This window comes from Peromyscus eremicus, chromosome 3, assembly GCF_949786415.1.
Source record: "Peromyscus eremicus chromosome 3, PerEre_H2_v1, whole genome shotgun sequence".
Taxonomy (NCBI): domain Eukaryota; kingdom Metazoa; phylum Chordata; class Mammalia; order Rodentia; family Cricetidae; genus Peromyscus; species Peromyscus eremicus.
The window spans coordinates 75,990,559-76,016,182 of record NC_081418.1 but is presented as its reverse complement, the minus strand read 5'-3'; the positions used below and the strand labels follow the sequence as shown (position 1 = coordinate 76,016,182).

The 25,624-nt window shown below is 35.6% G+C and overlaps 1 protein-coding gene across 1 annotated transcript in view; it reads right to left on the bottom strand.

Moving 5' to 3' along the window:
• The window catches only part of Ccser1 (coiled-coil serine rich protein 1), a 486,840-nt gene that overhangs the window by 98,355 nt on the left and 362,861 nt on the right, over positions 1-25,624 (bottom strand). Inside the window, exon 7 of the mRNA XM_059257903.1 lies at positions 2,751-2,834. Within this exon, the coding sequence (XP_059113886.1) occupies positions 2,751-2,834 (84 nt within the window). The remainder of the gene's footprint in view (positions 1-2,750; positions 2,835-25,624) is intronic.

Here is a 25,624-nt window from a genome sequence, read left to right as displayed (position 1 = left end):
AAATTGGAAAAGAGTATTTGAGGTAGCAGAAATATGAGTGGTGGACTGATATGGAGGAAGAGATCCCCTGGGAAAGTAATATTGAATGGTTTATCTTTCCTTCATCCATGACGTTTTGCTCTGTTATAGGCTTAAGGCAATGAAGCCAACTGACCATAGACTGAGAACACAGAAAACATGCGCCAAAATCTTTTCCTATATTTGTTTTCACTCTCAGGTATTTGTTACAGGAATGAAATGTCCGAATGTCAGTGTTCAGTTAAATACACATGGTTATACAAGAAAAAGCTTTCTTAATCTATGTTTTTATTGGAATATTTCCTTATAAATTTGTTCTGCAATATGTAAGTAGACAAATTTCTTATAATAATATCAATGGTCAAGAAATAAAGCACCAATGGCAATAACTTATAAATTATTCTATATTGTTTGTCTATATAATAATAAATAGCAGCTAAACTAGTTTCTGAACTTAAATTTAGTTTTGTCAAATTGCCACAAACTAGCCTGTTGTAGTCACTAACACCTGTAGTTTCTGTTCTTGGGAGACTAAAGCATGAGAATTGCATGAGTTCAAGGTGAGCATGAATATACAGTGAGTTCTAAGCCATGGTGGGTTACAGAGTGAAACCATGCCTCAAACAAACATATACAAAATTGAAACAAAAAACAGTTGCTTATTCTCAGCATCAGGACCACATTGGTCCATATTTTCCACAAATTGCAGCATTTTGAAGAGTCCTATGCACTTGTGTACCCCATACATTCCTCGGATCTAGTTTTATTTGTCTTTTTAACATTTCTTTTTCCTGAATTCATCACACTTTCTTGCTTAAAGTCCTCTTTATCAAGACAAACTTCACTGCAAAAGGGAACACCTCTCTTTTGTTAAAACATTCGACTGTGCAGCCCAGACATTGCTATGGTGCCTTGATTATTACTTTGGAAAATTTCAGGGCTAAGTAGCCAATTTGGACAACTCAAGTTTAAAGAAAAGGAAATTTTAAAAGCCCAGGAGTATGTCATTTTAGGATGACAGGAAATCCAAGCCTTTTTTCTAGAGAAGAGAACTGAATTATTGTAATTATAGCTGTAACATAGGTTCTGGAAGCATTTTCTTTCGTTCTCATTTCACCCAACAAAGAAAGTCTATTACTTTTATATTTTATGTTTTAAATTTGATCAAACTGATGGTAAGAAGAAAAATGAATAATATTTTCTGAGTTAATTATTGAAAATAAGCACTGCCTGGCAAAGTGAATGAACAGATACTCTGTTATTTAAAATTGATTATTCCATTTGGTAATATGTATCCGTACTTGATATTTATTATGATATTATATCCTTTGATTTAAATGCAAGGATATTCTTCTATGGCTTATAAACAAAGTTTGGTTACAATATAGACCTAGAGCAGTAGTTCTCAACCTGTGGGTCATGACTCCAAAAGGGGATCCATATTGGATATTTACATTATGATTCATAACAGTAGCAAAATTACAGTCATGAAGTAGCAACAAAATAATTTTATGGTTGGGGTCACCACAACATGAGGAACTATATTAAAGGGTTACAGCATTGGGAACTTTGAGAACCACTGACCGGGAGGAATATATTAAATATATAGTGTTTCCATTATGTAGTAGATGCTATCTGTAATATTGATATGCTGCTGATTCTTCTATAATGGGCTGTTTCTTATAGTATAGGAAATGCTCCTCTTGTCTGTGAATGCTATTCTATTTTCATGTAGTAGGTTGGAGGCTTGTAAAGCCATACTGACATGCTTGTGACTGTCAAACCCTAGTCTAAATAAGGATAAAGTTTCAGTAAAACTACTGCCAGCTGTTTAGACTCCATAAAATGTGCTGTGGATTTGACATCAAACTATTATGTCAGTAGTCCTCAGAAGCTTGTTGGTCTGCAAACTCAGTTATGTCACTGATTTGTTCTTTATAATTATATAATACACCAACATTGATATAATCAACTGTCAAATCATTTTATAGTATTTTTAATTAAGATTTATTTTGTGACACTAATAATATGTTAGGGGGTTTTCTACTGTGTTGTGTTTATTTTAATAATATCTTAAGAACTCTTGATGAATTAGCACTCTCCTTTTAATTCTTACTTAATAATTCTATGATATTTATTTCTAGAGTACTGATATTCATTTTAAACTGCTATTCATAATGTATATAAATTGAAACATATAGAAAATAACAGTTCTGCATAGCAAATGTGCTATTATGTTCGAAATACTTAATTCCTTATATTCCATCATGATAACTTCACTCACTTATATTTTGTGAGAATTGTATATTAATTGGAAATTTCATCACGTATTGACAAAAAGCTTCATTTGGTGATCATGAAATGAAAGTAAAATCTGTTTGTTTTGCAAGAGTAATAAGTACATTCCTTCATATTATAACGTTTCTCTCTAGGCATTTCAATATGGAGGGAAATCACACAGCATACACACACAGAAACCACACAGCATAATGTGGCCTTAGCCTTTGGATTGCACCATTTTCTAGTAATATGTAAATTGCTATACATGTAAAACACCATTTCTTTCCTTCCTGTTGTCAAAGGACTACAGTTTTCATTATTAAAGGTTGATAAACTTGATGGTCCTATTTTAAGTCATTCATCAAACATAAATAATACTATCAGTGTTAATAGATAAAGGTTTATACCAGACAACCCTGAAAAGTAAGAAGCTGTGCCAGCCAATCACTTACCAGCTCTGCTTGAAGGTGAGCAATGAGCTCATCCCTGTCTTTCAGCTGCAGCTTCAGCATTGAGCATTCATCTTTTGTTATATCCTACAAAACATCAAAGAGAAAGCAGAATAGGTTTAGCCCTCTCACTTTGCTCTTGACAAAAAAAAAAAAGTCATCTTTATGCATGGAAATAATTGTACGTGACTAATGAAACTCAGATTTCTCTATGATGTGATATTTCTTACAACATTTCAAAGTTGGAAAACAAAACAAAAGAATATGTATCTAAAACATTACTATGTTCTACACATCATGAGTATTTCTCCATATATATGATTTTTTATAGAAGTTATTTTTTTTTCTTTTTGGTGCTTACTTGTCCACATCATGGTACTAAGAAGAAATGTGTATCGTTCTTAATTCTTTCATCACTTTTGGGTGTATATAACCAATGTAATAAAATTAATTATACTCTACAAGACATACTTTTGTTTCCTTGTGTAATTAGATGTTAATTCTCTTTTGGGGGAGATGTTTTGTTTTGAGACAAGGTTTCTCTGTGTAATAGCCCTTGCTGTCCTAGAACTCACAGAGATCTGCCTACCTCTGCCTCCAAAGTTCTGGGATTAAAGGCATGTACCACCATGCCCAGCCAAGTATTAATTCTTAACCCGAGGTCATGCAATACTCTCTTCATCAATGATGTGCCTAGGATACTTCACTAGTCCCTTTCACTGGGATTCACTGTAGCTTTGACATTCTCAATGTGAAAGCTCATTCAGCTTCTACATCCATATCCATGGCCTCTGTAATTCTGTGTTGGTAGTTTTCCAATACAAGCACCCTTTACAGAATTCCCAATTTTCTAAACTTCTACTCATGAATAGAGCTTCTACCTGATCAGAATCTGAGCAGTGTCTATGGACATGCAACTTATCATTCATTCCACATTCTTTCCAAGACCTCTCTTCATCATCCCCCATTTCCTAACAGACAGAACACTCTTTGAAGCTTTTAGTATATACTCACTGAGCCAAACTAATACTAATTCTTTATTCTTCCTTAATATTTCTGACTTGACTGTCTCAAATATGCATTTGTCAGCTACAGGAGATATTGATTCATCTGCAAATTTCTCTAAGTTCATTTTCCTTATCTATCACTTCCTTTATTTATGAGAAAGGTTCTTGAGCAGGAGAGAATGGCGTCATTTTTCATTGTAACAAATCGTCATCTTCTTTTTCCATTTTTCTTTGTTATTATATTTTTACTATTTAAAAGTTTTTAATTGTAAATATATTTTAATCATACTTTTCTATATAATTCCATTTCCCAAGTTCTTCCCAATTCTATTACCTTCTTACCCACACAACTTTAGATTCTTTCTCAACAAAAAAATAAAAACCAAATAGAACAACAGAACCCCTCAAACCCAAGAAAACAAAATAAAAGAATACCCCAAAAGAAACAAAACAAAAAAAAAACCATCAAATGAAAGCACACACAAAAAAGTTGTGGAGTCCACTATATGTTGGTCAACTATTCCAGAACATGAGGCCTGCCCTGGAAAGGTTGATCTACCCAGTGTTAGCCCACAGGAGAAAACTGGATGTTCCCTCTCCCAGCAAGTATAAATGACAATTCAGTTGTTAACCTTTACCCTAGTGGCTAGGTTTTCATCCACTCATTCATTTTAAAAAAATAACTAAATAAAATATAAGATAAAACAAAATCTATCACATCAAAGTTGGACAAGACAAACCAACAGAAGGAAAGGAGCCCAAGAGAAGGCACAAACATCAGAGACTCACTGGTTCAAACATTCAGGAATCCCATGAAAACACTAAACTGGAAGCCGTAATAAAAGTGCAGAGGACCTGGTACAGATCTATGCAGGCACTGTGCATGCTGCTACAATATCTGGGAGTTCATATGAACTTTGCTCATGTTGATTTATACAGCCTTGTTTTCTTACTGTCCTTCACCCCCTCTGGCTTTAACACTCTTTCTGATTCCTATTCCAGGGGGTTCTCTGAGCTCTGAGGGATTCAACGTAGACATCCCATTTAGTGTTGAATATTCCAAGGTCCCTCATTCTTTTCATAGTGTGCTGCAGAAAGAAGTTTCTCTGATGATGACTGAACATGGCACTGATTTCTGAGTACAGCATAAAATCATTAGCAGTCATTTTATTACTACATTGTTTTATTTTCTTTGTTTAGATCCATATTATTTGGTTTTACCATAGGCCCTTGGGCTATCTAGCCTCAGGTTCTTAGTCACCCAAACAGTTTCAGGTATGGGTTTCATCTTGTGGAGTGGGCTTTGAGTCATATCAGTTAATGGTTGGTTACTCCCACAAGCTTTGTGCCACTATTGCCATAGCATATCTAGCAGGCAATACACCATTGTAGATAAAGGGTTTATGGCTGGCTTGGTGTTTACATTTCTCTTTTGATAGCATGATGAGTGTCTTCCTGTACCAAAGATGCTATAACATAGGGTTGAAAACTCTACTGGAGGCACCAGTTCAACTACTCTGTGTTTAATGAGCTGTGTAGGTGTTGTCTTCCACAATGGGGCCTTGCTGTTATTCTGTGAAGAGTAACCTATAGTCTTGGCAACAGTTTGGGTTTTTTGGGAATTCCTGTGGGTCCACCACTCAATTACATATAACCCAATTCCAGGACTAGAAACTTTGTTTGGTGACAAGAGATGGTCATTTGGGATTGTCTTCTCCATTATTTTTGGTGATTTCATTTAGATCAATTTCATATATGTATATATTTTTGGAAGTTTCTGCTGTATTACGTTTCTTTTTAAAGGAAAAAGCAAACTCTCCAGCACAGAACACTATGTCTTTGGTTGTCATCTGCATATTTGAGAAGACTCCAAGGTTTTGATTTCTAGCCACCTTAAAATGTTTCTGCAAACCAAGCTGAAATGTAATATACACATTGTTGGATTTTACTCCCTTCCACCCATCAAACCTTCTGTCCCCCACAATATGTACTAGTATAGGACAAATCTTAAAAATTATTTCTTAGCTAGACTGAACTATTAGATGAAGGGCTCCCCATCGCATCTAAACCAAATATCATCTCATATGACACTTCAAATGTGTGCTTGTTCCCCGCTCTCATCGGACTTTTCTTTATCTTCCCTGCTTCAACATATAAACTAGTTCCTTAGCATGTCATTATCAGCAGGCATAGTATTTGACACATAGAAGATGTTCAATTCATGTTTCCTTCTTATAAAAATGGTAAATGAACATTACGTGCATTCAGAATACACCTATTTTCTCTTAGTCTGTATGTCTACCTGACCTGACCAGAAAATATCTAAGGGAGAAGATGAAATAAGATTTGGTTATTCTGGGTTGCACTTTATTTTTTCTATGGTGAGAAATACTGTGTAATTCTAATTTATTAATATCTCCTTGCTTTTTCCAATGACTACTGCTATAGTTTCCTTTCTATTGCTGTGACAAACAGTGACCAAAAGCAACTTGGGGAAGAAAAGGTTTATTTCTGTTTACAGGTTACAGTCTATAAGCAAAGGAAGACAAGGGATAAGCTCAGATCAAAAACCAGGATATAGGAACTGAGACAGACCCATGGAGGAATGATGCCTGATGGCTTGTTCCCCATGGGTTCCTCAGTTTGCTTTCTTATACAGGCCAGGATCACCTGCCCAGGTACGACACTACCCACAGTGGCTGTGCCATTCCATATCCATCATTAATGAACAAAATGTACCATAGATATCCCCACAAGCCAATCTGCTAGAGGCAATTTGTCAATTGAGGTTTCCTCTTCCAAAGTGTCTCTAGGTTGTGTCCAGCTGAAAAACTGACCTGTATAGCCATGTTAACTAGAGATGTGATCTTCTAGTTTTCCTACACAATATGGGTTTCATAGGCTGATTTTATACTCATTCATTTTAAAATTAATTCTACATAGTACTCTCAGAAGCAGGATGTTCAAGTTGTTTCACGTTGCAAAGGGAAAATTAGCAACACTTAAGAGGCATGGAAAACAACAATCATGATTTTTTTTATAAACAACAAGGTCTAGGGTCAAATCCTTGATACCTGATCATGTAAATAGCTATGTGTTTCTGTGTCTAGTAGTTAACTTCTTTTAACTCCATGAAAATCACAGTGGGTGTCAAAAATTGCACCAGGCTAGAAACTACCTGTTGTCAAACACTCTGTATTATTACTGCTTACACATTTCAAACTTCTATACCATCATATCTAAAGGAAGTTAAGATTATACATAAAATAATATATTATCAAATTTTCTCTTCTGAAACTAAATACTGAGATGGAGTTAAGCATGCTGCATATTTGCTAGAGAAGAGGGTAAAGATTCGTGAGAATAAGGGGAAAAGTGAAGGCTGCAGGGAAAAGCACAAACATATTTCACATTGATAAATCCTGTTAGTTAAACAGCTACCTTCTGAACTCTCTTGGGCTACACCAGGAATTCTCTACTGAGGAAAGCAGATTAGCTCTTGTTCAGTCAGTGGGTGGAGGAGAATGCCTGAAGCTAAACTTCCCAGTACCACTCTCTGAGTTTAGTCACTGTTTCAGACCATCTAGTGGTAACCTTGGAATTCACATGGGAGCCAACTAGATGTTGAATGAGAAAATGGTTAAAAAGAGTCAACTTGACATAGCTCTTACAGCGCTCAATAACTCTTCAGGGATTCAGCGTGTGTCTATTTTAATTTTGTGATGGTACTATGATCAACAGTAGTTTTTAGGAATTAATTAGTATTTTGTGGATTAATTATTTTAATATTGTAGATTTGTTTCTGTTTTGCTTTAAAGAACTTAATCTTTTCAAAAACATGCTCTCTTTAAAAAGCCTCAGACTTTATTCCTGTGGTAATTTCTCAAAGGTGTTTACAGCCTCACAACTTTAAAACACACAAGTATAATTATCACTGTTACCCATTTAAAACACCAAATATACAAAACATTGTATGCCATAAAACAATTTCATGAGTACGCTATCTGCATGACTTTGCCAAAGAATATTAGCTATCTAACAGTTTGTTTGCTGTTGCTATTGACACATGTATGCATGTATACATATAAATATTTCTTAAATATGCCCAATGTGCAAAATTACAGCAGTGTAATAGAACTCCTACATTCTTAGATGAAGGCTAATAATAATGTTCTGTAAATAGTCTTACTATCAATGCAAATTATGGAGCATATTTAGCAAAATGACATATTGAGTTGTAGTAAAACTTAGGAAACATACATAGAAGTCTACTTACCCTTCCTAGGGCACTGACAACAGACAGAAGTAACAATTCCATCAACTACTGCTGAGGTTGTTGGAATTTTCACAGAAACATGGGTGAGGGGTTGCTCAGAAAAAGCTTCAATTCAAAGACAACAGCATCATTAGAAAGATCACTTCTTTATGGTTGATTAGTCATGAGAGCTGCATCCTTGGAACTCTCTTTTGTTTTTTTAAGTGAAAATATATCTGATTTTGTTCATCTTTCATTGAACAACCATGTCTTTGATTAGGAAAAGGAATGGTTATTTGCTGACTAATCAGAGCTTGCTTGGCTTTTTTTAAATTTTCTTTTTTTTTTCATTATTTTCTTGATTAAGAAATTTTCTACTCACTCTACATACCACCCACAGATCCCACATCCTCCCTCCTCTCACCCCCCCAGCTCTCCCTCCCAAGCCACCCTGGATCTCTATTAACATTCAGGCAGCTTCAACCAATTATTACCTGTTCATACACCTTTGAGGGGTGATTGAATCTTGTAAGTTTCAGGAGCTTCCTGAAACTGGTAATCTTGATTTATTCTGTTTTATGAGCTTTATTTCTAATGAGAGAAAATGTTTCAAATCAGAGGAAAGAGCTATACAACATGTTAGAAACTATACTGATCTATAGAATGAAAGGACTTAATATTTTTGGTTTATTCATTCACATTGAATTGAGTATAGTTTCCTTTATCCTGCCACTGTCACTCTAGAGACTGGTCTCATGATGCATGGATCTCAGTAGATCTTATTGACTTGCTTGCCCAATAGACTATGATGGCAGTAGCACAGTGTTCAGGACTAGCTCAAGAAAAGTATTTCTGTTTTCATGACGATCTCTTAGAATGCTTCGTCTCGTGTTGTAGAAAGAATCAATCAGATATGTGGAGAAGAGTGAAGCTTTTCCACTGACAGTAAATGAGCTGCCAAAGAGCATCCTGCATCAACCATGAGCTATGAGACCTCAAGCCAGAGAGAGCCTCAGGGGACTGCAGCCCCAGTTCGTCTCTGTTTGAAAAACCCAAGCTACACTTGTCCTGTAATCACTCTAAATCAGCTGTTCTAAATCTGTGGGTCAAAACCTCTTTGGGGATTGCATGTCAGATATCCTGTATATAACATATTTACGTTTTGATTCATAATAGGAGAAAAATTACAATTATGAAGTAGCAACAAAAATAATTTTATGGTTGGTGGTCACCACAACATGAGGAACTGTATCAAAGGGTTGCAACGCTAGGAAAGTTGAGAACCACTGCTCTAAATGGTTAAATTATAAAATTTTGAACAAACAAAATTGCTATGTATCCACTAAGTTTTAAGAGTCAAGCTTGTTAGAGTCAAAAGGAATCCAGACAAGCTCTCAGTAGTCACAATGGAGTTAGTGTGTGTAATGATTCACAGTTATACAGGTTATACAGGAATCCATGATGTTAGTTTTAAAAACAAAATTATTGTGTGATTTAAGTTTTCATTTTCCTGATTTACTTAGCCTCTATACTTTTATTTCATAAAATATGAAACTCAAAGCTAGATTCTCAGAAATTTGGAAAATGTGTCCTAAATTCAGTTTTGAGTTGAGAATCATATATTACACATTTTGCCTGTAATTAGAACCCCACTACTTTTTAGTACTTTTAAAGTAATATAAGCAAAAATCAAGTGTCCAAAAAGTAAGGTCAAGTAGAAACTATAAATCATCTTTAGATTGGTCTGGTGCTAAAATTAGAGATTCAAACAAAATTTGACAATTTGCAATTCCCACAATCTCTCATGATTTTTCTTCTGGTAAATATTTGAATATAATTGTTACCTAAGAGTTAAGAATAATACATCGGTCAACATGATCTATTTATTTATAAACTTCCTGGCCTCTCTCCAAGTTTCATTTTATGGCAAAGAAGCCTTTTTTCTTCATTGTAAAAATGAGGTTAAAAAAACAAAATAAATAAACTAATGACAGACAATTTTGTTGAGCCAATGAAGAGAGACTGTTACAAGCAAGTGAAAAAGAAAAGGAAACAGACCAGAAAGATGTCAGGGAGGAAAGCAAACATGAGATTAGAAAATGTAAGAACCTGCAGAAATTCGTGGCTTTCTCCCAGCTCTCCACCCCATAGACTTCTTGGGTCAACATTGTTGTAGGGTCACACATGGACTTCCTCAGTGGGGTCACTAGTAAAGGAAAGTGGTAAGGGCAGTCATCCTATGTCTTCAGGAATGAGACTCTTTAGACATGGAAGATAGGGCCAAAAAACAGCACTTGACCCTTGACTAATTTTAAATAATTAAAATTGGTCTACAGTCCATTTTAGTAATGGAAATCACTACATGATCATGGGAATTTAAAAAAGGAGTAATTGCCACTATACACTATTGAAGTGATGACCTAGCATTCTGTTGTTTTATATATGGGGATTTTTTATCTTTGAGTAGTTTTTCATAGAAATATGAAAATAAAAGGCACAATATTTAATATTTTAATGGGCATATTATATGTTGAACACAGCCTAAAAATCTGAATTCTTAAATGCTCCAAAATATAAATTTTTTTGATACCATAATGGGAAAATTCCACATCTGATCTGCTCTTTGCACTGAGAACCCAGCTATATTCACATTATCATACAAAGCTACCCTAGGCATGTACTCAAAGCCATATGAAATAGAAATGTGTTTTGCATTTAACTTGGGCCCCATCCCACAGATATCCCATTCTGTACATGCAAACAACAAAAATATAAAAATATCAGAATCAGGATCATGTCCATTCCCAAACATTTTGATAAGATACACACACACACACACACACACACACACACACACATCTAGCAAGGGATGGAAATGGAAGATTGGTAGCAGAGGCTATGTTTATAGAGGCAAAATGGTGACAGTTCACCCAAGGAATGTTCTTTAATTCTTTTGTCTAAATAACAAATATATTACCAAATATAATGGGTCATATTTTCTAAATTTTTTTTTCGAGACAGCTTTGGAGCATATCCTGGAACTCACTCTGCAGCCCAGGCTGGCCTCAAACTCACAGATCTGCCTGCCTCTGCCTCCCAAGCGCTGGGATTAAAGGCATGCGCCACACACACACACCCAGCTTTTCAAAATACTTATTTAAATTGAACAAATGTTTGTAAGATATTATGATCATGGTAAATTTTATAAATAAAATGAAAAATGTAATATAATTTACTTATATAAAGAAAGTGGTTTTTATTAATTTTGATACTGAAACCATTAGTAACTTCATTTTCAAAATGAGTGTTTTTGAAATGTCTACTTTTTTAATGTAAATCAATCCAGAACATGCACAGGATTTTCAAGCAGTGGTATGTATGACAGGATATACCACAGCTGAAGAAGAATGTTGGGCACTGATTTTTTTTATTCATTTTTTTTTTTTGGTCTACAAAAGGTTCCTTTAAAAATAACCCAAGAATTATTAGCTATTTACATCTCTTAAAAGAACACAGGAACTTCTATTTGTGTGGAGGCTTTGAAATACCTAAACACTTGATGTAGAGTCTCATTTTTAATATAATATTTTCTTAACCAGCTATTTCAGAAAATAGTAGATTCCTGGGATAAAGGAGGCTTAGGTACAACAATAAAGAAGGAAAAAAAAAAACAACTTCAGCAAATACTAAATATAATGGAAACACAAAATCAAGAACCAGAAATTCTGTCCATCACCCTTAACAAAACCTATTACAGCTCTATGTTTTATTTAGTATACATTGAAAAAAATACTAAGGAAGTTTTATGAGATATAGGCTTATTATTCTTAAATTATGCCAATATTTATTTTGACTTAGGTCTTTATACAAACAACAATAAAAATGAACTTATATAACTTAGAATATTATAGTTATTCATTTTTTTCTAATTATAAGGTAAGTGGACAAAATATTTTAACCTAAATCAAGGTTCATATCAAAATTGTTACTCAATAATTTTACTACTCTTGTTACAGCCAATTTTTTTGTTTGTTTGTTTTTTTGTTTTTCAAGACAGGGTTTCTCTGTGTAGCTTTGCGCCTTTCCTGGAACTCACTTGGTAGCCCAGGCTGGCCTCGAACTCACAGAGATCCGCCTGGCTCTGCCTCCCGAGTGCTGGGATTAAAGGCGTGTGCCACCACCGCCTGGCAGCCAATATTTTTGTAAGAAAAAAATTAAAGGTAAAATTGATATTGGAAGTTCCTAAAGACATCTTAAGTTGGCTGTATTTTATGGCTGAAGAAATATGAATGAAGTTCGAGGAAGACAGAGCAAGTTATTAGGCACAACAAGTTAGTTTCTGATCTTCTAAAGCCCAGGTATCATCAAGATCAATTGAAAGCTATACCAAGACAAGTCTATGAACGCAACATGGATAAACTTCTCAACAGATCACTAACAAAGGGCTCATATTTATTCATATTGCCCTCCTGAAATTGTTCAGTAGAAATTTGGGGAGCAAGAAATACTCTCAAGATTTTTGAGATTGTCTGACACTAACATTTTTTTCAAACAAAGAGGAGTAAAATACTCTATACTTTAAGTCCTGGAAACAGCTATTTAAATGCCCCTTCCCATGATGAAAATTAAATGGGGAAAAATTAAAACGCCATACTAAAATCTTCTACCTGCTATCAAGTGTGAATTGACTGTACCAGAAGATAGGTATGTGAAGGAATGAATATGCCCTGTGTACAAAGTCAAGTGATTAAACTTTGAGATTACAGAAGGTTAAAGTACTTTTGACCAAAGCCAAATTTATCTCAGACTATTTTTGGTCCCCTGGAAAGCCATTTACTGCCCACCCCCTTACAATGTGTTCTTTTGCAAAGCACTGGCTGTCAATCCAAAAGCTAAGACTATCATCAAATAGCATCTGAGTCCTGTCTCAGTCTTCCCAGTTGTGTGATAACACACCTGACATCCCCACCAATGCACTTAGTAAATGCCTGATTTAGGACTTTCTTAGTTCTATAACTAGTAAAATCTCACATAACCACTTCCACAGTAGAACATGGTATCAGGAACTATCGGCATACATTTACCAGGCCATGATTATGCATATCTGACTATAAAATAGACTTGTTAAGTTTGTAGATATATTTATTTTACTTTACATATGATGCTTTGCCTGCATTCATGTAGGTATACCATTTATATGCCTGATGGATCTCCCAGACCAGAGGCTACAGATGCGCTTGTAAGTTGCCCTTTGGGTACTGGGAATCAAACCTGGGTCTTCTGCAAGACCAAGTGTTCATAACCACTGAACCATCTCTTAAGCCCCCAGACAAACATTCTCTTGTTCGTTTTGAGTTGAGATGTGGTTTTGTATTGACTGAAGTATCCTTATGTTTTCTTTCTCATTTAAAGAAAGAGAATATTATTTTTCTACATCATGGAGTTAGCAATAAATTGAATAGTAAAATGAACTTATAATCTTTTCTGGAAAGATGAAAACATAAAGTATGGAGCTTATCTCCCTTCTACCATAGGAGGATGCAGCACAGTTGTTTTCCATTTTGTCAGACTCTGTCTGGGCCTCATATTGAGACAGTGTTTGGAATCCAATGAGCTTCCCTGTATAGTGTCTAACCAATATCAGCTTCCTTACCTGTCCCTCACTTGCAAAGCGTTCGCATATGAATCTTCCCAGCATGCAACCCCTCCAGCACACCCTACTCCTGGCTCAGGACCAAACACTAGGCAGCCAGGGAAACCTCAGAGACCTAACCTTTATTCATATTACCCAATCACAGGTCTCCTAGGAAACCCTAGTTAACCCTTGCCTGCTGTGGCAGGCTGCTTCCTGCAGCTTCTGCCTATTGCTACTCTTTCTCAGGGTGACCTTGGCTAGTCCCCATGGGGTAGCCTTTGCTCTTTGGAGCTGTAACAAGTTCTGTTTTTTATCTACCTGTGTGATGTGTCATTGTGCTATGTTCTATCATCAAAAGAATCTTTAAGTTTCATAAAACAAAATGCCAGCAGGAACCTGGCTGCATGGTCATGGCATCTCTCTCATCCTCCTGCAACAAGAGAGCAAAGGCTCTTGGACATTTAGATCACCATCAGACATAAAGACAATGTGAATAACATTGAGAATTTCTTGGTAACGCATATACATTAGTTATTTTTTGTTTTAAAGGGGGGTGAGAACCATACCCTTCTGAATTTATCTATCAATAAAGGAGAATAAAAGCCAGACAAGATTCCCTATTTTATAAGACCCTAAAATGTACATAGTACTCTGTTCTGTAGAAATCTGAATTATGCCCCTGATGAAGAGTACAAATCTATGCAATGCCCCAGCAGTGTTTTAAAGACTTTTTTGTAATTATAGAATTTGGGGAAGATGAAACAGTAGAAAGCTCAACACGGTGTTGTTCAGGAATTACAGATAATGTCACTCAATTTAAGCAGTGGTTTCCAGCAGCCTGAGAAGTCACACACTAAACTGCACAAAGGCAGTGAGAACTAGCCAAAGATACAGATTACAGACACAAAACAAAAACCAGAATTACAAAGTGTGGGAGGGGGAGTTAAGGTCATGTTTTGTTCCTTTCAGAGACACTAATGGGCAGTGACATCATGTCTTCAAGTGGTCATTATCTGAATCTTCTTACATCAGAAATCTTTTAATATGGCTGGTAATTGGATTTGAGAAGTATGGTTTTTCAGCCTATCACATAGATACAGTATGAATGATTGCTTATGTAATGTATTGCACTAGATACACAATCCACTATATAAGTGTGCACATATTGTATAATTAACTTACATAAAAACACAAATCTGTGGCTTAAAGAGGCTGCAAGTTAAATTTAAGATCACCAAGAAATCTTAAGGGATCACTGACTATTGATGTATCCTTTATTGTCCAGGACAGAAGAAAATCTACAAAAATGCATAGAATACATCTGTCAAGTTATTTGACTTTAAAACAGAAACTATATTTATAACTCATGAAGTCTTGACTTTGAACATGCCGTTTTGAGAGATTTGCACTTTAATGGTATTACACAATCATGAAAATAACATATCTTTCTGTTCACACTAAAGATTTCGACACGGCTTACATGCTTCTCCTGCTTCTTTGACATGTCCAGCTGTGCAACATCTTGCATCACAGTCAAATCTTAGGATTATGACATAACAAATTTAAATAATCATGTAGGTTGCAGGTTTGGGATATTGCAGTCCTACTCATCTAGCATGCACAGGGGTCCAAGTTCACTACCCTAGTACAGGGAAAAACACAAACTGTTAAAGAAAAGTAAACACACACACACACACACACACAAACAGTACAACAGTACTATAGAGTGCTTTCAAAGGGTTGGGTTGAGGACATTACTAAACCATCTGGAAGACGTTGCACAGCACTGCAGTCCCCTCCCTATCCCCAGGTTTACAAGAATTAGCTGGAAATGTAAATGGGAGCTCACCATTCCCATCATCATAATCTCACTTTATGAAAAATGCTTCCTAGAACAATTACAGAAGTCTGTAAAATGAACATTTTACAATTTGGGTGATGTTTGCACAGTGTAATCACAGTAGGTCATAGACTGTTCTCTTGTGGTAAATCCTTTTCTGTTTTCTGGGATGATAGAGAAAAGACAGGCTTCCCAAGAATTTTTCAGGAAAGCAGTTGTTGGTGAAATCTAAGTCAGTTAAATCTTGATCAGGATTAAAACCTGTTCACCAATGGCCAGAATAATAGTGTAGGGAGACCACTCTTGAAATCCTAGTAACTTTTAGGTTAATTATTTTCTACTTAGTTATCTGAGTCTTTTAGATTGTTTTAGTTTTTATCTTTCTTTAAACAAATGTCACAGCAACAACAACAAAATAGCAACACATAGTTGTGATATGTGTGAATCTAACTTCCATTCCTGACCCTTATTTCAATGATGAGACACATTTCTTTAAAACATTGTGTGTGTAAATGTTTTTGTCTATGTGTACAAGCATGAAATTTTCCAGGGAGGCAAGAAGAGGGCCTCTGAAGCCCCGGTGCTAGAGTCACATGTGGTTATGAGATGTGCCCATGTGTGATGGGAAACAAACTTGGGCTCTCTCTCTAGTCCCCTTAATGAAATTCTTGAAAGATGAACTACATTTATAGGATCCATGTCCTCATTTACCATTTAGCACAACAATTTGATAACAGATAATTGTTTAATCTTCTTGTCTCTGAAAGCTGGTTTCCTGACTAGTCACTTAATTGAAATTTCATCAGTGTTAATTAGAAAATTATTTTCAGTCCTCAGTTCAGTCTCTGCTTTTGATTCCACATTACAAAGAATACTTAAAGCATTTCTCACTCTTGAGTTTCTACCCTTCAAACTCGTTGATATTATTTCTTCTTGTCATACTGTATAAAGTTCAAAATTTTCAGGTTTCTGTTCCAAACGCTCTCCCACCTACCCTTCAAATCTTCACTTCAGCAATTTTTTGCAGAGAAACTATCTATAAATTAACACTTGAGTAATATATTTTATTAATTCCTTCCACCTAGGGAGAAACCCTATGCCAAATTTGTACCTTCTTTTCAGGGAGTAACCCTGGATCTGCGGGATGTGTGAGACTGAAGTTAAGCAGCATGGCAGCTCAGTGCTGTTCCTGTGCCCTGCATTCAGTCAACAGTGTTCCTTTCTTGTCAATCCTTCCATCTGGCTCATAAGCTTTTAAATGCATTCATAGCTTCAGTGACAGTCGTTAATTCCTAACATTTCTTTGTGGTTCTCTTTGAATTTGCATTTTTCTTTTTCTGTTTTAATTTTTTTTTTTATTTTTTCCATTAGAGTCCTAGACATATTACTTCTGGATACTTATCTTAACATCTCTCTGTCTCTCTCTTCCTCTCTCCTTTTCTTCCTCCCTCCCTCCATATTTCTAAGTGTATGTGTCATGTAACTCTTTTACCCGGGGTCCTGTTGGTGGGGCAATAAAGAGTTGTGAGTGGTGATTCTATAATCTTGGGATTAAATCATACCCTTTTAGTGGGTCTGTCTTCTTCCCATTAGACTCCTTGTGTACTAAATTGGCACATACCATTTACCACACTTATTTTTACCTGTCCTCACAATGGAGGAGGAAGATCAGGCAGAGGTGGAATTGAGAAGGTTACTTTCTCCTAAAATGACAGGAATTGACATTTCTGCTGCAAAGCAGCCCTCTGTAAGGGGAATGTGTCACCAAGAGAATTCCTGTAATTCCTACAGGTAAGGCTTATGAGAATGCTGAGCTTTCTCAATGATGTACTTTTAAAAGCTTCTAACTCTCAAAATAGTCTTTACTCAGCCTCCAGCAACTCATCAGCATTAGCAGCATGCAAGCTCAGGGTCTAAGTCCAAAGTCCCAGTTATGGTTCTAGTGGCTCTACTCAAGGTTAAGTGCTTTCTGGTATGACTTTTGAGTGGTCTCTTGACTGCAGATTGCAATAGACATTTATTCTGTAGCATCATGTCTCTCAGGGTCTCAACCGTGCGGGTTAATACTCCATTTGTTCAGTCTTGTTGCAAGAGCAGAAATTAGGTTTTCAAGCTGTTAATCTGTAGTACTCACACCAGAAGCCATTACCTTGGTCTTCATGCTTGCATTTGGAAAGCATTCTTAAAAGTATCACAGTCACTTTCCTTGCCTTGATGTCAAAGTCCCCACCAGAACTTCATCACTCTTATTCATTCATACAGATAGATAGATAGATAGATAGATAGATAGATAGATAGATAGATAGATAGACAGATAGATAGATACATAGACAGTTAGATAGATAGACAGACAGACAGATAGAGAGATAGAGAGATAGAGAGAGAGAGATAGTGTTATAGATAGATATAGATATGTCTCTTTTACTAAAAGCTGTTTCACCATGAGAGCTGAAAGCTAAATTTGTACATTGTAAACCATGTAATCCACTAATGTTCACAGATGAAGACTTCAATAACAATCAAGTAAAAGGATGAGTGGGTGTGTAATCTGCTATCTAATATGCCCTTGATATGCTAGCTGAAAAGTTACGATGACATTTGAAGTTAAACTGATTTTGATTTCCTCAGGATAGGTACAGAAATTCCTTGAAGGAAAAATATTTTACACACAAATATATTCCATCAACAATGCCAATAGCTGCCTCCTGGTGCTATTCAAATTAACAATTCAATGAGGACAGCACAGGAGATGTGCTGTATAATCAACAATCCCCTCCCTGAGTACTCAGGAATGCTTTATAGGAAATGACTCTGCTGCCTTACATAGTACTAAGACAACTTCAGAGGACATTTTGTAATGGAAACCTTTTACACTTTATATTAATCTAGCTGGAATTTAACACACGGTTTTTATTTTCATCATTCTTTTCAAAATGATGTGATTTTTATATGGTACATTACAATCATTATTAGTTTATTTCATAAATAATTCAAAATAGAAAAGATAAGTGATTCACTCAAGGCAGCCACAGAAGTTATCAAAACAGCTAAAATAAAAAACAGTGTCTCAAAAGCAAAAATAAGACTTTATATACAGGTACAACAGCTCTAGAAAACAAAGAAGAGGTAGGTTTCGTCATTTTCAGTGATAGCTTAAGCCTGAACTGTATGGTCAAATAAAGGTATGTTTCTAAGAAGTGCAAGAGTGCACCAAATACCATGCTGTTTTAGCCTCAGAAATAGCACAAACAATTGAGCTCATTGTATAATTTATCAAGGAAAACACCTTTTAGTTTTAACTTTTAGTCAAATAAGAGATGACTACCCATTCAGTCCCATGGTCTATAAGTCCATTTAAGTTTATAGAACATCAATATTTAAGGCTGAATTACAGCACTAAGATTTTGTAGAAAATATAGTTCATAAAATTACATTATTCAGAAAAAAATCTATTAGAACTGCTATCCAAAATCATGCTCTCATTCACCTGTATGTAAGGTAAGGGTAGTTTTTCCTCCCAGCATCATTTTTATCAAATTTAGAATCTTTCCTTTGATTCCAGTGCTCATGACTGGGTCACATGACTAAGCTCTGTCTTCTAGAGAAAATCCAGTATGTTTCAGATTTAAAGGAAAATATTTTCTTGGAAGGAGTTTAGCATCTTGCTGTCTCCTTTAGAGTCTGGCATCATAGAGATGTAAGCAAAACATGAGGGAAATCTGACATGGGCATGTGCTCTAAATGCTCATAATTGATATTTTTATTCACCAACACATGCAGAAATAAGTGGATATTACATGCTAGCTAGTAAACAAAAAGCCTTCAGGTTAAAATGGGTGTTTATATGGCTAGTTCAAGGGACTTTTTAAAACTATGACAAACATTAATGTAACAGAACTATTATGTTCTAGAGAGTTTTAATTTAGCCTCCTTAGAAGAAGTTATAGATGAGTTCTGAAGAACTAATATGATACAATAGTAGTAAAAGAAGAAGACACTAAACTCTGGCAATCATGTGAAAAGGATAAAGAACATTCAAGTAAATGGCAAAATGTTTAGTGTAGAAGAAATAATAACCGCAATGCACTGTGACTGCTGCAGGGCCAGCCTGGCCATCTACAAGGTAACAGATGGTGAGAAGGAAGGGCAATAAAATTGCCACCAATGAAGAGAAAATACCAAAGAGAATGCAACACTTAAGGAAGGAAGTGAGCTTATCAAAGCACATTTAACTAGGCTTAGAGTTCTGACTCTATATGATGGATTTTGGGGCACAGATACTCTAGAAAAATACCCTAATGCTCTCTAAACGGACATTTTACAAGGTATTCATATGCCTGGTGTTGAACTACATAAGATCAAATGTATTATAGCTTCCTATTCTCATAACAGATACCTGAAGTAACTCAGTTTCAGTCCATAGTCATGATTAAGTATCAGGATCCCGATTTGGCTTCCAGAAAATGACAAGCATTTTTCATCTTGTGGGCTCAATATTAAAGGAGAGTCTCTATGCATGTGAGTGGAGTGGGGCAGGCATTGCCATGATGGAAATCTGCTGCAGATGCTGTTTTCTCTTAGGCCTGGTGAGGCAACGCATGGCATGTGTTAAAGCTAACCCTCTGTATTCAGGAGGGGTATGGGGGTGGGAAGATTGACACTAAAGTTTCACAATTTCCTTTGAGCCCCTCTTTTCAATGACCTAAATCCTTTCCAGTGCACACCAGCTCTTGAAGAGTCGCTACCTGCCAAGCATGTCATAGGCCAGGGAATAAGTCTTTGGCGTGCTGGCCCTCAGAGGCCAATCTAGATCCAAATACATAGCAGATTAATTCAACGTAGCTTAATAAATGGTTTTAGAAAGCCAAGTAACACACTCTCAGCCTTATTCTGTAAGACTAGGAATCTGAAGAAAGGGAGGCCTCTTTCAGCTCATAGCATCACACTAACTTCACTGAAGTAATTGTCCCCTGCTTAAACATGCAGGAGGGTACAGGAAGATAAGTCATCTCTAGATCGTTCATTTAGAAAATGATAGATTTTGTGTTTAATATGTATGCCCTTTGGTTCTCTTTGATTTTCTATATAAATACATTGCAATAATATATTTTCATTTGACAGTGAACTCAGTTACAATAAATTTCGCTTCTTAGAAATGTTCATAGCAAGGATTTCTAGCACTTGTCACTCACTCATGCACCACCTGCTTTCAAATTAACCTGTAATGTACTTTTGATGCGTGACTTGTACTTCTTTCTATTCAGGGACTTATGGGTGCAAGGATACAGAGAAAATATTCTCCCTGTCAGAGTCTTCAAACTGCCACTGGTCTGTAAAACACAGATTCAAGAAATTAACTTTTATTCAGCCTGAATTTATCCTTTTTGCAATAGTAACTTTAAGCAGAATGGTATAATTTGAGTTTTGTGGTTCTCGGACAAAAACAGTGGTTATATTTTTGAGAGAAGTATATGGAAATAGTTCAATAAATGTATTCTGTCATGAGGCAGTGAACTGCCTTCTTTTATATTCCCAAATCCTAAACTAAAGGGAAAGAGAAAAGTTAAAGGAAAAGTGAATTTTTAAAAAAATGAATCAATTAATACTCATTTGGTTTTAAGTGAATTTAAAAAAAATGAATCAAATAATACTCATTTGGTTTTAACTCTATGTGAGACATTCTAGGTATATTATATTATTAACCCCTTATTAACCTGAGTAGTGAATGTGTATTTATGATTAAGTATTTACCTAAAGAAGTAAATGTGTAACAATTGCACCAAATCTTTCAGAACTCTGGAATAATAGTATTAGTCTGTTTGTCTATGGTGTTTAGATAATACAATATGATATAGTGCCTATTTTATCCCGTGTCAGTAATATGCCAGACATTCTCAAATGTTTTGAACACATTTTAGTTTAGAATTACAACAAACCTGCATGTTAGCTACAAATTAGTATGTATACTGTACAAATATGAATGCCAAAACTGGATGGAGAAAAGCACACACGGCTCTGATCCTATCCAAAGAACTATAGTTGACTGAGGAAAGCTGGGGATGGGAGATGTGGTCATCTTCAGGAAGAGCACACCAACTAGTTGTTCATTGCCAAACTGTCAGCCCTGAAAACATACCAACATGTATCATTATATGGACTGACTCGTTTACATTAAGGTATATATATATATATATATATATATATATATATATATATATATATGTGTGTGTGTGTGTGTGTGTGTGTGTGTGTGTGTGTGTGTGTACATATATGCATCCAATAGCTATTTTTTTTTAAAAGAGGACATTAATTTGAAGGAGAGCAGGGGATATTTGTGGGAGCCTTTTGTTGGGAGGGAAGGGAAGGGAGAAATGTAATTAAATTATAATCTCAAAAATTAAAAAAAAACAGAGCTTTAAGAAATGTAAACACACCTACAAAAGAAACCCAGTTAAGTTACATGCATGGGGAAATACAATAGTGTTTTCATTTGAACCTGTGTGTGATGACATCAAAGCTTACTATTCAAATTCTACTTGATAAACATTAAAACAGTAGCTGGTAGTTCTTAGTAAACTGAGTGAATGAAGGCAACAGAAAGGACTAAGTGTGAGCATTAAGAGTTCATCCAGTTATGTTTACAGGAATTTGTAATGTTTCCATTTTTGTTTTGTTTTGTTTTGTTTTGTTGGTTTTTCAAGGCAGGGTTTCTCTGTGTAGTTTTGCGCCTTTCCTGGAACTCACTTGGTAGCCCAGGCTGGCCTCGAACTCACAGAGATCCACCTGGCTCTGCCTCCCGAGTGCTGGGAATAAAGGCGTGCGCCACCACCGCCCGGCTCCATTTTTTTTTTTAATACAAATTAATCAATTCTTTCTTACCGTTATTCAAAGGTATTTTTTAATGTCTATCTTCTGCCAAATACTGGTGATACACTGTTTAATGGAGTGATTTTGAGAAGACTACATGTCCTGAGGATTATGAAGAAGGAAGAAGAAGAAGAAGGAGGAGGAGGAGGATAAGAAGAAGATCACAAATGCACAGGATAAGAGATGCTTATAGAATGAACAACTGTTATTTCACCAAGTTTCTGTATCCTCTCATAAAATGATTCTTCATAGTTTACTCATGTTGTTTATGAGGACACCAGTACACCAAAGGAATAAACATTGAGAGGTCCTTAGTTCATGAGTTCTCACTAGTTTGATTTGGTTGTCTCTGTAGGTTTCCCCATCATGATCTTGATGCCCCTTGCTCATAGAATCCCAAGTATTGGTTCTTAAGTCTTAAATAAATGTGGAGTGTAGTGAAGATGAACATGGCTTCTGTTACAAAAAAAAAAAAGAAAAAAAAAAACGAAGAATGTTTATTTTTACCTGATGTGTATGAGCATTTGCCTCTGTTTATATACCAGATGCATACCTGGTTCCCACAGAAGCCAGGAAATAGTACTAAATACCCTAGAACAGTGTCAGAAATGTTTGTGAGTCATCATATGGGATCTGGGAACTGAACCCAGGTTCTCTGCAAGAGTAGCAAATGCTCTTAACCACTGAGCCATGTCTGCAAACCAGGCTTTTAGCACTGATCTCTATTGCCAATGTTTACCCATCACACACCAGTTTTAGTATTTATCATTAATGCATATACTAATTGAAGAAAACCTTTTTCAAATAAAAATTGTTGTTCAAAATAAGGTCAACTGGAGCTCAGAAAAGTCTCTAAAGGATTTTATATAATTTTATATTATATTTGAGGTACAATTTTTATCTTCAAATAGGAAGAATCACATCCTACAGTTTTCTCACTAGTACTATGCCATTAGTGCTTCTTAGCAACAAAGAAGTGATATGTCAAATTCAGATAGTAAAGTTGGCCAGTGATAAATAAGCAGCAAGGATCTGTCATTCCCTAGTGATGGGAGGAGAAGGGCCTATCCTGCTTTGCCTGACTTCCATGAACCTCTTCCTCATATTGGGTTTCAATCCTAGACTTAATACAAGAGGAGAAGCTCAGTCCTACCTCAACTTGATATGCCATGCTTTGTTGACACCCATTGGAGGCCTGCCTCCTTCTGAACAGAAACAGAGGAGGAGTGGATTGGCTGGGCATGGCAGTTACGGGGAGGAGAAGAAGGAGGGGAAACTGTGATTATGACTTAAAATAAATGAATAAATTTAATTAATAATAAAAATCACACACGTGCAAACACACACAATAATAAAATAAAATAAAAAATAAGGGGCTTACCTAACAGGACAAAATTGACTTCATCAAGCACAGTATACCTGTGTCCACTCAAGGTAGCATCAAAGGTGTCAGGCATATCCCTGATGGAAACGGCATCAGGATGAGATCCTAAGGCTCCATACACCAGTCTTAGTGGTTTTTTACATTGGAAGCAGTGCTGGGGAAATATCCCAGGGTCAATCAGGGGCAAACTTGGGTCTATAATCCAGATGTCTGCTATAGTCAAGTTAACTGAATCCAAGCTAGCCTCTTGTAGTTAACTCATCATTACTGTCCATCAAATTTGAAATGTATGCATTTTAATCCACTTCTACAGGGAGAAATCCAAGCACGTGTTATAGTACTAGTGGTCATCTTTACAAACTGGCAGCATCTGAAATTATTAATTATAATGAAGCACAAAATAGCATTCTTTGGCCAGAAGTTTTCTCTTTATTTTAACATTTAAACAACCACATTGCTTTGATTGTAAAATCCTCTTTAGTAACATAGTTCTGCATTGCAAAACTATTTGTAATTTAATGGAACAACCATATTTATGCTGTTTGATTATATACCTGAAAGAGCTGTAGAAACTTTAATCCAAATTATTATTATTATATTTTGGCATTGTGAAAAAACATACAGCCTTCTCTGGAGAAGAAACAAGCTACATTTTTAACCATTAGATCTCAAGTATTCATTATCATTTTCTCATGATCTCTGGGAAGGATGTGAGTGGGTTCATTCAGTTTTAGTCATTGAGATGCTTAAGCTATTTCATACTGAATCATTGTTTTCTTTTATTAAATCAAGTACAAGAAAAATGAACTGGAAAATAATAAATAATATTGGACGAGTGTGGAAGCTAGACATTTTATGTAAGACATTGATAAGTACAGCAATCTGTAGCTTCAGGCTTGAAACTTCAATAGTTTGGATACTGTGATAGTCAGTTTCAAGGCCAAGAAGGATGCTGTTACAGATCCTATCAATGGACTTTTTGGAATCTGAGTGAGTGAGATTGATGAACTTATTATAATTCATTACAATGTGGTATGTGGATGACTGCCTCCTTTAATTAGTTTTATAATGGTAGGAAATTGTTTCATATTTCAGGCTCATCACCAGGCATGCCTGGAAAACATCAGAGCAGTCATCAGACTTGATTTGAAAAACTTTTCATTAAACAGTGTGGCTAACAGCACTTGTATGGAGCATGGAGTGCAGTGAATAGATGGACTTGGTGGCATCTGACAGAGTAGAATTTATCAGGTCAACTATTTTGTGGAGGGATATGCGAAATGTAATATGATATCATGTTGTGGCTTACTGTCTCTCTCTCTCTCTCTCTCTCTCTCTATATATATATATATATATATATATATATATATATATATATATATATATAATGTTCAATGTATGCGTAAAGGTTTATCCATAAATGTCAATTTTCATTGACGTTTCATAAAATGATATGTTCAACAAAGAAATTCTTCAGAAGGAAGTTCTCACTCATCATTACTTTCAAAGATAAGACATCCATACAAGTCTTTGAAGAAGACCAATCAAACAGCAATCGTTAGGAAGTAAGTCTACATAGGAAGCATGATGAGATGAGAGGCAGGTAAAGAAATGCCTCATCTATCACAGGGAAACTGGTCATATCCTTTCAATAAATTCATTGCAGTGAAGTGTGTATTCTTTCCAATATTATTAGTATTGTTTTACCTAAGGCCAAAAATAATCTCATAGTCATAAGTAAGATTTAGGCTTCTAAATATTATTTTACCCTGATGACTTTACTATTTAAGAATGTTTGTGACACATAATTATCACTTTATGCCCACTACCCAGTTTAACCTTTAGTTTTGTGAGTCCATCGTTTCAAAAGTTATTCTTCTGAATATATG